At 47.1% G+C, this 15,693-nt stretch overlaps 1 protein-coding gene across 1 annotated transcript; it reads right to left on the reverse strand.

Moving 5' to 3' along the window:
* Positions 1–732: 732 nt before the first annotated feature.
* Positions 733–6,166, reverse strand: LOC124703967 (probable linoleate 9S-lipoxygenase 4). Its single transcript, XM_047236202.1, has 9 exons — positions 5,798–6,166; positions 4,860–5,143; positions 3,481–3,727; positions 3,041–3,394; positions 2,864–2,946; positions 2,659–2,769; positions 2,173–2,480; positions 1,820–2,083; positions 733–1,730 (listed from the first exon to the last, which is right to left on the reverse strand). The coding sequence occupies exons 1-9, from the start codon at positions 6,006–6,008 to the stop codon at positions 947–949; spliced, it is 2,646 nt and encodes an 881-aa protein (XP_047092158.1). The 5' UTR covers positions 6,009–6,166; the 3' UTR covers positions 733–946.
* Positions 6,167–15,693: the final 9,527 nt, after the last annotated feature.

The raw sequence follows: 15,693 nt of genomic DNA on the forward strand, positions 1-15,693 counted from the left end.
TTGAGCCTCGAGCCGAGACTTTCCTTACTTTTTGCAGCTCAGGAAAACGAACAGAGTCCTAGACGGACGCGTCGCAGTTAGTCGGTTCGGGTCGCTCCCGGATCGTGGGCTATCTGTAACCGACTCGAAACGGTGCGATGTGGGCGTGGCCCACGTTGCCTAGGGTTTCCCGAGCTTATATAATCTCTTGCCCGGCTACCGCAGAAACATACTGAATAAACGAGTTAGGGTTTCCACCTCTCTCTGCTTGCGCCGCCATCGTACCCTACTCCATCCCGCGCGCCGACGTGCATCGGCGAACGGGAGAGCAGGTCTCCGGAACCACTCGTCCTTGCGATCCTGTACGGGAGAGGGCGAATTAGGTTTTTGGGAAGCGCTCTGCGCGACTGCTCAAGCTCTTCACCACGGGTCGCCTTCCGTCCAAGTCGGGCGGTGCTGCCTACCGTCGTCTTCGACCCGTCGTCAACAACGTTGTCATCAACAACGTTACTGCTGCGACATCATCTGCTACACTGTGCGACATATCTCGATCTGTTTAGCGATGGATGCTTTACTGTTTGTGCTGCTGCTACTCATGTTGATTAATGCATCTAGTATGTTCGAGTTTCACATGTTAGTAGTTGTTGTCATCATGTTTTATATTCTAGAATTAATCATGGAAATTGTGCCTAATTATCCAACAGAATCAATACATCCTTAGCAACATATGTGCATACAAGGACTTTGTTTAAGTGATGCAAACTGCAATTAACTCTTATTTCTGGAGATAAAAATGTACAGCTGATTGCTTACTGATGCCTCAGTACCGTATTCTCCTCCCTCCATCAGCGGCATCACCTCCCATCATCCACTAATCCTGACAAACAATTACCCCGACTACCTTGCAAAAACAATGAACGAAACATACACTCTGCACTGCACGAGACACAAAGCCACGACGGAGACCTCAGATGGAGACGCTGTTGGGGATGCCCATGCCGGTGAGCCCGAGGCCTTTCTCGCCGGTGAGGTCCGAAGTGTTGGGGTAAAGAAGCGTGTAGGGCATGTTCACAGGCCCGTTCCGGTTCTTGAGCGACGGGTCCTTGTTCATGGCCGTGATCCGCTTCTCGATCTCGATCAGTCGGGTGCCGAACCTCTTGAACGCCTCCAGCGCCTTAGCGTCCGACGTCCACTCCGGCGTGTCGCGCTGCCCGAGGTACACCTCGTCGGAGGCGTGCTTGGAGAGGATCTCGATGAGGGTGATGCCGAGGATGGTCTGAAACTGGCTGGTGATGGTGTGGATGAACACCTTGTCGGCCTCCTCCCCGCCCTCCTCCAGCTGCTTGTACTCCTTATCGTCCTTCACCGGCATCTTCCGCCGGCTCACTGTCGGCCGGTTTGGGAGGTACCCCGCGTAAGGGTACTGCCCAAAGTTGACTGCAGCGTGCAGCGCCGACGCCACCCAGATGATGGTGGTGCACGTCTTGGCCAGCTCCTCAACGGTCTGCATCTTGGGCCACCAGTCCTTGTCCTTGAGGTCACCGTGCCCGTCCTCGCGCACCTCTTTCCACCACCCCTCCAGCTCCTTGTCAGCCCTGAGCTCGCCGTCGTTGGGGTAATAGATAGCCAGGTACTCCTTCACCCACTGCTCAATCGCCCACCAGATCACCAGCCCATCCACGGCGTACGGGTAGTCCTTGATCAGCAGACGAACGCCGTAAGAGCTCGACGGGTCTCGCACAGCCATGCCCCTGCATACGCAAACAAGCGAAATCCATCTTCAGTCAAATATTTTTTGTGAGTCTTTCGTGGTCTGATCGCGCTTTGACCTCCTTTTTACCTTTTGACGAGATCGTCAGGGAGGCCCTGCTCGGTGAGTTTCCAGTCCTTGTACACGACGGAAGACATCTCTAGCGCGTACTTCCCTGGGAAGACAGTCAGCTCAAAGACACCGCCAGCGTTGATGAGCGTTGTCCGCGCCAGGGCGTTGATGTTCATCGTGTCACGGTAGTGTGGGCTCAGAAGTTTGTGCACCGGATGCACCACGCTGAGTTGCCGGTTCGTTGCAATCACGAATGGCTCGATTACCGCGTGTGTGTTCAACCTAAAAAAATACTCAAAAAAACTCAGCACTTTGGTATGAAAAATGGTGGCACCTTTCTTTGTTGGAACATGAAGCAAGGGTATGCATACCAGTGGCTGACCAGCTGGTGCCAAGCAGAGTCATTGACGGAGGCGTAAGCCTTGGCAAGCTGCCAGATCTGGCCATCAACACCGTCCTGAACCGGAGGGTACACTGTGCTCTCCGCTCCGTGCTGATACCCGTCAGGGTGTGGCAGACTCAGCTCGATGGCCAATGGCTTCAGCGTGCCATCAGCCTTCAGGAACAGCAGGGTCCTGGAAGCGTAGATGTAGTTACCCTCCAACTTGTTGATGCGCTCAAGGTAGGGCATGAAGTTATCGTGGTGATCTAGAATGAAGAGCCTGTTGCTCTCCATTGCCTGCACACGACATGGTTGTTAAGGCGTTGATCTCATTAGCATATTCAGTTTTTTGCACACTAGCAATTTGCAGAATAAATAAATCATTTAGGTATCGAGCCTTTTCGCCTTTCATGAATCAATGCAGCTCAATAAAATTTCTTTTTTTAGCACGAAAGAGCTCAATGATTCAACACACCTGTTTCACTGTGAGGCCTTCTTCCAGGTAAGGCCGAATTTGATCCTCAGTAATTGTGCTTGTGTGGTCCCCATATACACTGTGATCCAGGGAGCTTTTTATAGGGAACTCCTGTGATCATCAGAAGACAAAAAAAATCAGAAATTGACACGAGATTATGAAGCAATGGTGTATCATTTTAATTTGAAATGACATAGGCGCTAACCGTCACACGTTTGATGCAAACTGGGTTGACTCCTGCAAGCATCTCCCGCGTAAACTCCTCGTCTGTCCTCCAAGCAAACTTATCTGGAATATATAGAAAATAAGTTATAAGAATATAAAAAGGTAAAACATGGTATGACTGTATTGGAGTCATGCACTGATACACAAAGCTTATTACCTGATTTAATAACTTGTGGAAGGGGCAAGTTAAGAAAGTCGTCACCAGCAACTGGTAAAATACTCTTAATAAACTGAAAGGGGATTTTCTTTTTGATATCCGCTAGCGCAGGGCTATCGGGCACTTGCAAAAGACCATCATAGAGATTATAGATGTCTTGAAACGAGTCAAATTCCTTGGGTGTGGTGTCGACATAGGTCCTTATTATCGGAAGAATAGCTTCAGTGATGGCCTTGAGAGAGTACCCAAGGAAGTCAGACAACTTGAGGTGCCCAAAGCGCTCATCGCGTGGGACGTAGATTTCCAGAGCCTTCTTCACTAAATACACAGGAATTCTGCTCTCTGCCTTTGGGTCTGGTGAAAAGATGAATCCCCAATATGAATTCAATTCCAAGGTGACAAGGTTTTGAATAGATGAAGATATGCTGGACTGGAGTTACCTTTTTCTGCTGGGAGTCGGCCAGTTCTACCACGGCGTGGGTATGGGAGTTCTTGGCTGCCACCAAGGATCGGCCGTGCATAATCCTCGCCCTTGTCTGGGTCGCCAATGTCATTGTAGTAGTCATAGCGGTACACACGGTCATGCTCCTTATACTCTCTGAGTGTATCGTCATCGCCTCGGAGATTTTTGAGTTCCTCTTGCCGGTATTGCACCAAAAGTGGAGGCATTTTGCTGGGCAGGTAGGTCTGTAAAATAGCAAGAAAATGAGGTGACAGATATACAGAACAAATACTCAGTCCCCAAAGTTCTAGCAGGTGTTCACAGATAAAAAATGGGGATAGTACTAATTAACCAGTGAGAAATAAATAATTAGTTGTTCATCTTTTTAACAACAAAAAAGTCCCCAGTCCTCTTATCGTCGGGTAACAGTTAAATATGGTTGTTTCTTATGGTAAACATTAGACAAGTTCACATCTTCCTTTTAAGATCTAACAGTTAGTTGTGGATATAAAGATTCGGATATGCTAGAGTATGGTGATTCTTTTCCAGAAGCTTATTTAAATAGCCAACTGATGATGCCTGCAACTTGTTAGTATTTTACTCTTTACTGGTACCTTGTAAGATCAGTTCATGATCTTAAAAAAACCCATTAAAGAACAGTTAGTCAGAAGGGAGTAGATGAGGATCCGAGGATGCATGCATGGGAATGCAACTTGCTGATATAAACTATCCAAGTATCCAGGGCGGGCAAGTAGGTAGCATAAGACAGTGCAGGACTCGTTGGGTCGTTTTGAATGGATCAATAATTCAAGGAAAATGTTTCAGTATTCGCAGTCAATCAAAAGACGGAAGCCCTCAAAATGGGACTAATCAGAGCTCCTATTTTTATAGTCAATGTGACGTTGGTCTGATAATATGAATTATCTGTGGCGTCACATACTTAATTTTCACTGCATTTTCCCTGACAAGGCACTATTGACAGCACGAAAGGCCAGCCGTTGACTTGACCGAGAGACCAGACCCAGCAACAGCAACTTGTCTTGACAGCTAGTAAGATGGATCTGACCAAGTGTTTGCCTGTAGCTACTCAAGTTGGCAATTTGACATATTATTTGGAGTGTCCATTTCGAGCTTGCCATACGGGATGGCTGGGTACTCGGGCCATATCATTAGCATCTACTCCTGCTAGGTACAACTAACACGGTGCCTAATCCATCCAGCATTATTTTACTAGTAGGAAAGAAGTTTCCTAAGATCCAATTGATCTGATCCATGTTGCATGGCCAGTAGTTTAGTACGATTGGGTGTACCATACACGAAGAATATAATTTTTTTAGTCTGAATCGCGTGCGAAACGAGGACTGAATGTATACTCACATCGTTTGCGAAGAAGACTCTGTCTGCGCCGGGGTAGATCCATGAGTTGGCGACGAAGACGACGGTGCCGTCCTGCTTGCCGGGGACGCCTTCGAGGGTGAGCGTCTTGAGGAGGAACTCGGATTTGTAGGTGTTCTTGACGACGACGGCGCCGGGGATGCCGTGCGAGGCGTCCCAGTCGAAAGTGACCTTGAAGACGGACTCCCCCGCCGCCGTGGACTTCATGGTCACCACCATCTCCTCCAGGTGCGCCGGGTTCCCCAGCTTCCCCCGCGTCCCATTGCCTGCCAAGACCAATCATCGTCCATCAGAAAAAGAAAAAAAAACAACGGAATGGATGGAGATACATCGATGGGGACAATTAATCTGGGTGTCCTTATCGTCTCAGCCGAGATAGCTGATTCTTCTACCGATGGCTCCCGCGGCTGCCGCGAATGTGCCGCGCTGGCCGCTGGCTTTGTTTCTTGCTCTTGACTGGAGGCTATTGACCGCGCGGGCGCGCGTAATTAGTGCTGATGTCCCCTCCGTGCTGAGCAGAGCATTGATGCTAAACCCAGGCGGCCACGGCAGCCCCTCTGTTCGATCACCGATGGGTCCACGACAGCGTGATGACATGATAGAAAATGCATGTTTTTATTTTTATATTTACTGGAAAATGATCGTACGCTCATCTATCAATGTACTGGCTCTCGCGGATCGCGAGTTCAAATCTGGCACCATCAGTTGTGCTTGGGTCAAAAGGGAAAATAAACCGAAAGAAGTTGTAGGATTCCTGGGAGAAGAAAACGCCGAGGAGAATGGAAGCGAAACGCACGCGCGCACGTACGAGGACAGCCAGAGCCAGCTGTTACGCGGCGGCGTGGCACCCACGTTCCGCGCGCGGCGGCGCCGGGCGAGATGCAGGAGGAAGAAGATGGGAAGGGGGACGGCGAGCTTACTGGGGTCAGGCGCGGTGGCGCTGACGAGGAGGAAGGAGACGCCGTCGTCCTTCCCGAGGATGTTGTGGACGCCGTCGAGGACGGAGGCGGTGAAGTCGCCGATGTCAAGCACGGCCTGCTTCACCAGCACCGCCGTGCCCCGGATCCGGCCCTCCTTCCACGCCTCCTTGTTCTTCCCCGTCAGCTTGTCGAAGAACCCGTGCAGCAGCATCGCTCCGACGACCCACCCGCTGCCGGCTGATTCCTCCCTCCCCTCGCACGCACGCACCAGCTCAGCTCCCCGCTCGGGGCAAGAGAAAAGAGAGGGAGGGAAGGAACTGGGTTTGCCTCGAGGATGCAGAGCCAAAAATGGGGGAGTGGTGCCTTGTTCGGTTGCAGTCACGCTGGGATTTATAGGGGCTGGCCCTCCCCTCGGCTCTGCTTCCTGCCTACGGCCACAAGTTATTACCACCACCAACCCAGCAGGCAGCAGCCAGTTCAGCCGCGGTGTGAGTTTCATTTTTTTTATTACATGAGTGTGAAAGATCATAGCTTAAAAAAGCGAGTGATACAGCATATCCGAAGAGTGAGCCCTAATTTTTTTTAAAAAATTGCACACTACGTGATGCTATCAACAAAATAACATACTATATCGCGGTAAAACGATGTTGCCTTAAAGCGCTATTTTTTCAAACTTATTGGCCTGGGATGTGGTGTGTGCGTTGTGGTGTTGGGGGGGGGGGGGGTCTTGAGCTCGCCTACTGCGTGTGTGACGGACTTGGCTCCAGCGTACGGATTTCTTGAGAACTTAAGGGTTTGAGTTTGTTGTGCGGGTTGACGCAACTGTTGTGTTCAGCGCCTCGGTGGCCATCAAGGTCGCCTCCGGTGATAGCCTGCTCCTTTGGGAGGATTTGTGGCTCAGTGGGCTACATGTGGCAACAATGGCCGTCGCGGTTCTCAAGCTCGTCAGGACCAACACCATCAAGCATCTTAAGGTGAGCTAAGGATTGCTCTATCACGCTCGGGTCATCGTGGAAGATTTGTCCGTGGACGTGTTGTGCCATGCTTCAAGATGTGGGACGCCATGGGGGTCCCACCGTGACGGTGCTGACTTGTCCATGGCACTACTGCGCTCCCCGGTGTTGCTCAAGTGTGGATCTCCTTCGCTCCTTTCAAATTCAAGTTCCAGCCTTGGTTTTCTCTTCGTCGTAGATGTTGGATAGCTGGCCGGTGGTTGCGTCGCATTATGTTATCTCACGTGATGTGCCCGTTGTGCAACGTCAACGACGAGTCCTCAGATCACCTGCCATTGTAGTGTCCCTTTGCCCATACCGTGGGTGAGGTGGGGGGGGGGGGAGTGGGTCTCAACGCACCGGTCAGAGCCTTGTGGTCCTTGATATGGATAGCAGCTTCCCTCGTGGTGGCCTCACTCGGTAGCTCACCTCTCTCGTGTGGATATCAAGGTCATGAACTCAACCATTATGCTCGTTCTTAGATCTTTGTGGCTGCAGCAAAACGTGAGGGTGTTGAACGATAACGTCACGTCGGCTAGTTGAGTGTTTGATGATATTGTGGAGGAATGGAGCATGTGGCTCTCATATATGCGTGGGATAGCGAGAGGAGTTGCATAGAGTTGTGTTGCCACCTTGTGGTGGTCTGGTGTGGGTTATGGTCCTACTGAATTTTAAAACTTTCTCTTCTTTTCGAACTTAACAAAATGACGCGCAGATCTTCCGCGAGTTGTGGAAAAATAATTGCCGCCACAATTTCTCACCACGCTATTTAAAACCTCTGAAAAGATCGGGAAACCTGATACGGATTTGAACGGCGGTTTTGGTGAAGGTTTTGCTAACACTCCGTCCGAGCCCACCAGTTGGCAGTTTATAAAATGTGTGTTTAGCACGAGGCTGGCAACGTGAGCCATGCTCATATTCAGTCCACGCTCGCCACCAACAGCAGCGCTACGTTACGCGCGACGCGGAGGAGCTGACTTCCAGCTCTCTGGGCTGCCAAAAAAAGAACGACGGAGGGAAACGTCGAGGTCGCTTCCTGGCCCCGGCAGCAAAGGCGGATCGCCAAGTCTGAGTTTGGCCAGGCAGGAATGGTACACGAATACACGATTTCGTCTTGTGTGCAAGCTCAAAGGACCAAACATCGAACCCCAAAGCACGATAGTGCGCTATTATGTTTTCTTTGCGTCGTGCCTAAATTTGGATTGTCTCTAGAATAAACCTTTTGGTGCCTACATTTGGTACACATTGTGGACCCGCATGATTTTTAGAAACACAGGAATGAGGAAAAAACAAGATGTTAGAAAGCCATGTCCTTTTGAGCCCGGCTTATGGGTTGAAAAGCTACGTAGAACCTGGTAGATTCCAAAATTTGGGCCAAAATAGAGTGTACAATTAATTGTAATACATAGGGCCAATTTCCGATGAGCACTCTCTTCTAAGTTCCAAGTTCAAGCGGCCCAAACAAAACAAAAGTTTCTAAGCATTTGTGTTCTCCAAAAGAAATCTCTGAAATTCTTTTGAATTTTCTGAAAAAAGTCTCGTGCGTATTAATGCAACCTAGAAACCATTCAATTACATCCGATAACATACGCACAAGATTACAATTTCATGTTGTAGTCATCGTCATAGTTACTAGTGCTATTATCCTAGGTTTTACATGTGAGCATATGCTCGCTACAAATTTAATTCTAAATGAGCTCAACATCTCTCCGATCGGTGAAGGAAATCGTCCGGCTCAGCTCTGATGCCACTACTTGAAAACAGTAAGGGTAGGTAATGTTTGGTAGGGTAGACCTTGCCTCATACCGGGCGGTCAGGTAGCTTTATATATTGGTACAAAGGGTATAGAATACAAGGTATGACTGTATGTACGTATACAGTTTATCACCCTCCCTCAATCTCAGCCGAGCTATGAAGGTTGAGATTGTGCCTACACAACTGAAATAATGGCAGTGGTAAAGGCTTGGTAAAGATATCAGCGAGTTGATCTTTGGAGGAGATAAACTTAATTTGGAGCAACTTCCGAGCAACCCGTTCGCGAACAAAGTGATAATCCACCTCGATATGCTTCGTACGTGCATGAAAAACCGGGTTTAAAGAGAGATACGTTGCACCAATATTATCACACCACAGTATTGGTGGACGAGTCTGTGAGACACCAAGTTCTCCAAGTAGTGCTTGTACCCAAATAAGCTCAGTCGTGGCATTAGCAAGAGCCTTATACTCAGACTCCGTACTCGAACGAGAGACAGTAGCTTGCTTCCTAGCACTCCAGGCAAGGGACCCCCCGTTGATCGACGATCATCAGCATTGCCAGCTCAATCAGCATCAAAAAAAGCAGACAAAAGATCAGGAGACATAGTAGGACGTCTCAACTATAAGGTGCGCTTAACTGCTGACCAATGGGTACTCCGAGGGGCATGAAGGTATTGACACACCTTATTCACCGAGAAAGACAAGTCCGGTCTTGTCATGGTGAGATATTGTAGACCGTCCACAATGTTGCGATACTTACTAGACTCCTCAAGAGAGAGAAGAATACCTTCCATGGAGGACAACTTCTCAGAAGAAATCATGGGTGTAGGGGCTGGACCACACTTCAAGAGGCCAGCACGGCGCAGCAGCTCGGAGGCATATTTGCGCTGAGTGAGAACTAGACAACCATCAGAAAACTGAACTTCTATGCCAAGAAAATAATTGAGTCTTCCAAGGTCCTTCAGAGCAAAAGAGCTGCGCAACTGATGAAGAAGGCGATCAACAGCAACTGCAGAAGAACTGATAACAATAATGTCATCCACATAAACCAGGAGGTAGAGTGTAATATCAGGACACCTCAGGATGAACAGGGATGTATCAACTGTGGAGGATGTGAAGCCAAGACCACCAAGAACTGTGGTAAGACGCGCATGCCATGCTCTTGGAGCTTGCTTCAACCCATAAAGTGCCTTATCAAGACGACATAGATGGTGAGGCTGACTAGTATCTTCAAAACCAGGAGGTTGACGCATATAAACTTCCTCCTCAAGAACTCCATGTAAGAATGCATTCTGTATGTCCAGCTGACGAAGATGCCAACCATGGGTAAGAGCCATAGATAACAGCAGGCGAATGGTAGTAGGCTTGACAACTGGACTAAATGTATCTTCATAGTCGAGCCCATAACGTTGCTTGAACCCCTTGGCGACAAGACGTGCTTTGTACCGTTCAATAGAACCATCAGCCTTTTGCTTAATTTTGAACACCCACTTAGAGTCAATAATGTTGACACCTGAAACTGGGGGAACAAGCCTCCATGTCTTGTTAGTTTGAAGAGCTAAAAACTCGGCTTCCATGGCCAAACGCCAATGAGGACAAGCCATAGCTAGACGATAATCAGTAGGCTCTCTAGTAGTGAGATCAGCAAGATGTGCCTGACGAGAAACAGACCAGGCAATAGTACCATCTGTACGATTCTTTGGATTACGTATGCCACGCTGAAGGCGTGTAGTAACTCCTTGTTGAGCAGGGGCTTGCACAGGATTGGCCGCAGGCTGCGTCGGTAAGGCTACCGGCAGCACAGAGAAACTGGACTCAGCGCCAGGGGAGACAGCAGCTGCTCCAGGCGAGGCAGATGGGCTGCCAGGAACTGGGCCGCAAGCGCGCAAACGTGGAGGCGTGACGAAGCCATCCAGGCTGGGCGACGTGTGTGGTCCTGCATGGGGGTGTAGCGGACCGCCATGCAGATCGTCGTCCAGTGCGACGTGAGCGTCGTCCGCAGTGGGAGTTGGAGTATCGAGCAATTCCAGGCGTGCGCCACGGTGCTTCCCTGCATCATGGTTAGCTAAGAGCAAAGGTGTATATGCTACATCATCAAATTGGTCAGGAGCGAGAGGAATAGTGGAAGAAATTGGTGAGGTGGTAGTGGATGGGAGTTGGGAGAAAGGAAACACATTTTTGTCGAAGATGACATCACGGGAGATATACATGCGATTGGTAGGAACATGAAGGCATTTATAGCCTTTGTGTATAGAGCTGTAACCAAGGAAGACACATTTTTTGGATCGAAATTCGAGTTTGTGTTTGTTGTAAGGGCGAAGGTGTGGCCGACATGCACATCCCAAAACTTTGAGAAAAGTATAATCAGGTATTTCTCCTAAGAGTCGTTCTACAGGAGTTTGCATATTAATAACGCGACTAGGAAGACGGTTAATAAGAAAGCATGCGGTGGAGAAAGCATCACTCCAAAAACGGTATGGAACAGAGGCATGTGCAAGAAGTGTCAACCCTGTTTCAACTATATATCGATGTTTTCGCTCAGCAGTGCCATTTTGTTGGTGTGTATGTGGACAAGATACTCGATGAGAGATACCAATGTCCTGAAAGAACTTGTTCAGTCTATGATATTCACCACCCCAATCAGTTTGAACATGTATTATCTTTCTACTCAAGAGACGTTCAACATGTTGTTGAAACTGAAGAAATATGTGGAATACATCAGATTTATGTTTAAGAAGATAAAGCCATATAAAACGACTATAAGCGTCAACAAAGCTAACATAGTATGCATGTCCACTAATAGAAGTTTGAGCGGGACCCCAAACATCAGAAAAAATAATCTCAAGTGGTGATGTAGTAACACGAGTAGAAAGGGAAAATGGCAACTGGTGACTTTTGCCTTGCTGACAAGCATCACAAATTACATTTTTATTAACTGACTCGGAAGGAAGTTCATGACGATGCAACACATGCTGAACATGATGGGGTTCGTAGCATAGAAAACAAAAAATTTCCTACCGCAAGACGAATAAATCCAAGATCTAATCTATGGAACACCCAAGATCTAATCTACAAGATCGAAGCAACGAGATTGATATGAGACTAACCCTCGAAGATTTCCAAAACCTACGAGATTAGATCTCGTTGTTGGTGTAGACGATCGTCCGGTGCTGCAATCCGGCAGCACTTCCGTACTCGGTCGCGCGTACGGTGTCGATGAAGCCCATCCTCTCCCTGTTCCAGCGGGCAGCGGAGGTGTGGTAGATCCCCTCGGAATCCCAGCAGCACGACGGCGTGGTGGTGGAGGTGGAGGAGAAATTCCTGCAGGGCTTCGCCAAGCCTGCGCAGGAAGAAGGAGGAGGACGAGAGGGGCGGCTAGGGCTTGGGGAATGATCTGCTGCGCCCCAGCCCTCCCCTCCCTCTTATATAGGCGTGGGGGGGCTGCCTTGGCCCCTCCTCCAAGCCTTTGGGTCGGCCAAAACAAGGGGGGGAACTTCCCCCCCCAAGTTAAGTCCCTATTTTCATGGGATTTGATCTTATCCACTTGGTACAGCCACATGGGCCTTGGGGGGCTGGTGTGCATGGCCCATGTGGGCCTATGCGATCCCTCCGGTCCATGTTGGTCGTCCGGGATAGGTGGGCCCCACTATGGTACCCTCCGGAACCTTCTAGAACCTCCGGTACAATACCGAAAAATCCCGAACTTTTCCGGTAACCCTGAAAATGACTTCCCATATATGAATCTTATTCTCCGGACCATTCCGGACCTCCTCGTGATGCCCCGGATCCCATCCGAGACTCCGAACAAACTTCGGTCTCCATCTCACATTCCGAATCTACTTATGCGACATCGAACCTTAAGCGCGTCACCCTACGGTTCGCTAACTATGCAGACATGGTCGAGACTCCTCTCCGACCAATAACCAATAGCGGGATCTGGAGATCCATAATGGCTCCCACATATTCAACGATAACTTAGTGATCGATTGAACCATTTACATACGATGCCGATTCCCTTTGTCACGCGATATTTTACTTGTCCGAGGTTCGATCATCGGTATCTCCATACCTTGTTCAACCTCGTTACCGACAAGTACTCTTTACTCGTACCGTGGTATGTGATCTCTTATGAACCATTCATATGCTTGCAAGCTAATCAGATGACATTCCACCGAGAGGGCCCAGAGTATATCTATCCGTCATCAGGATGGACAAATCCCACTATTGATCAATATGCCTCAACTCACACTTTCCAAATACTTAATCCCATCTTTATAACCACCCATTTACGCAATGGCGTTTGATGTAATCAAAGTACCCTTCCGGTGTAAGTGATTTACATGATCTCATGGTCGAAGGACTTAGGCAACTATGTACCGAAAGCTTATAGCAAATTGAACTTAATGACTTGATCTTATGCTATGCTTATTTGGGTGTCTGTCCATTATATCGTTCAACTAATGACATAACCTTGTTATTAATAACATCCAATGTTCATGATCACGAAACCATGATCATCCATTAATCAACAAGCTAGTTATACAAGAGGCTTACTAGGGACTCCTTGTTGTTTACATAACACACATGTACCAATGTTTCGGTTGATACAATTATAGCATGGTATGCATACATTATCATAAACACAAAGATATATTATAATAACCATTTTATTATTGCCTCTTGGGCATATCTCCAACAGTCTCCCACTTGCACTAGAGTCAATAATCTAGTTTACATTTGTAAAGATATAACACCTTGGCCTTCTGGTGCTTATCATGCTTTGCTCACGGGAGAGGTTTTAGTCAACGGATCTGACAAGCTCAGAAACGTATGTATTTTGCAATTCATCCGCGTCTCAACGCATCACTCATTTTCCAAATGAGTCGGCATTAATCGTATATGTTCAGTCTTCTGGTGGAACCTTAATTCCGCGGTCTGAAATAAGTCACTAATATTGTCACACACAATATAGCTTCAAAGTTTTGACACTATCGGAACTACACCAAGTTCTCAAAGAACTCCTCGACTTAACACTCTTAGTCATTGTCAAAACAATGACATATTCTGCCTTCGTTTGTAGAATCCGTCACACTATTTAGAACTCTTCTAAATCTAGCAAAGACTTCGTCTAGCTCATTGCTCTACCTTTTAATCAACACTTGTCCTAATTGAGATTGAAAAATATTTTTATATGTGACCAAACTAATATCGGTGCAACACCTTACAACGATTTTTTTGTCATTACCCCATACAAAAACTATATATATATATATATATAGGAAGCTCAATATATATATATATATATATATATATATATATATATATATATATATATATCCTTGGTTCTTCTAAAGTACTCGGGGATATATATATATATATATATATATATATATATATATATATATATATATATATATTGAGCTTCCTATATATATATATATGCTACTCAGACACATGAGGCTAATGACAAATAGTTATGTACATATCTTCGTTTAGTCACATATAAAAATATTTTTCAATCTCAATTAGAACTGAAATGTTGATCAAAGCCAAACAATGACTAGGCAATCTTGCTAGATAGAAGAGTTCTAAATAATTATTGACGGAGTGAAGGCAATGTCGTGTTTTGACAATGACAAATGATCGAAGGATGCTGAAAGCAGTGTAGTTCAATGTCGGCGCAACTATGACAATGACAATGACAATGTGACTTTATTTCGAACAGCCGTCGTTCGCAGCCCTGCGATTAATGCCGACTCATTTGAGTAATTGATAGAGCGCCCTGCAAAAACCCTGGTTTCACGGCTATTGTTCATGACAAAGCATGATAGCGCAGCTAGTGATATCTTTACAACAAACTGTTATTGACTCTAATTCTGAAAATGAAACTGACAATGCAAGACAATAATAAAATGAGGGCCCGATATAATATATCTTTGTGTTTATATGCATACAATGCTATAATTGTATCAGCAGCTGGTATGTGTGTTAATAGCAAACAAGGAAGTCCCAATAAGCTTCTTGTATAACTAACGTTGATTAATGAATTGATCATGATTTAAATGTCGGCACGACGGATTGACCCATTAACAGGTTATGTCATTAGTTGAGCATTATAGCAGGCGGTTACGCAAATAAGCGTGGCATAAGATCGAAGTCATTAAGCGATTTGCTATAAGCTTTGGTATATTTCACTAAGTCGTCATGCCGATACATCCAAGCGCTAGCGTAAATGAGAATGATTAAGATAAGGATATGTTGAAGAGTAATGAGACGAGCATGTCAGCAGTGAGACTGATAATCTGATGACGGATGATACTACGGGCCTACTGTGGAATGTCTCTGATAACACGAAGCATATGAAATGGTTCATAAGTCGCCGATACAGTAAGTACTGGCCGATAGCGAGGTTGAACAGTATGAAACTACCTGTCAGACAAGCTCATGCTCGGCGTCGTCATCATCTCGTAAACTCGTTTCAATCGTCGCTAGTGTAAGTTGAGTATATTGGGAGCCGCTCGGTCTCCACATCTGTGGTGATATTATTGGAGAAATCTGGAAACATGTCTGCATGTTCAATATGCAGCCAGTCTCGGGTCTATGGAAGAGTGGTAAAATTCATATATGTCATTTCAGAGGTTACGAAGAGATTACGATGATAGGGGATCGCGGAAGTACCATAGTGGGCACCTATCATTCAACATGGACAGTCACATGACCCATGAGCCATGCACCTGCCCAAACAGTGGCTGCATAATGGACTGGAATCGTCAATGAAAACTCAGGGACTTAACATTCCTGTTTTTGGTGACAAACTTGGAGGGAGCTTAGCATCTCAGAGGGAGGCTCAGTCCCCCCTCTCCTCCTCAAACCTTTCTCTTGTGAACTAAGTCTGCGACCTGCTCCACTGCCAGCTATTTGAGAGATCTACACCTCGCTGCCCGAGAACGGGAAGCCATCGACGCAATCGCCGAAGTCTTAACGGATGCGTACGCATCTACCATCATCGACCCGACATCGTCGTCATCATTTTTCGCCGATCGATTGGCTAAGTAACGGTGATGTAGTGTTTCATTTTTCGTTACTACATCACCGCTTGGTATTTTTACGATGTTGAATAACGTGGACACTGCTTTGTTGGCAGTAGCG

This window comes from Lolium rigidum, chromosome 3, assembly GCF_022539505.1.
Source record: "Lolium rigidum isolate FL_2022 chromosome 3, APGP_CSIRO_Lrig_0.1, whole genome shotgun sequence".
NCBI classification, from domain to species: domain Eukaryota; kingdom Viridiplantae; phylum Streptophyta; class Magnoliopsida; order Poales; family Poaceae; genus Lolium; species Lolium rigidum.

What these genes read in the sequence shown, in the direction of transcription:
- LOC124703967 (XM_047236202.1), bottom strand. Translation starts at nt 6,008, where the DNA reads ATGCTGCTGCACGGGTTCTTCGACAAGCTGACGGGGAAGAACAAGGAG. An exon ending in CCGACTCCCAGCAGAAAAAG is followed by an intron (nt 3,395 to 3,480) that starts GTAACTCCAGTC and finishes TCTTTTCACCAG; the next exon opens with ACCCAAAGGCAGAGAGCAGA. An exon ending in CCTGACGATCTCGTCAAAAG is followed by an intron (nt 1,731 to 1,819) that starts GTAAAAAGGAGG and finishes TTGCGTATGCAG; the next exon opens with GGGCATGGCTGTGCGAGACC.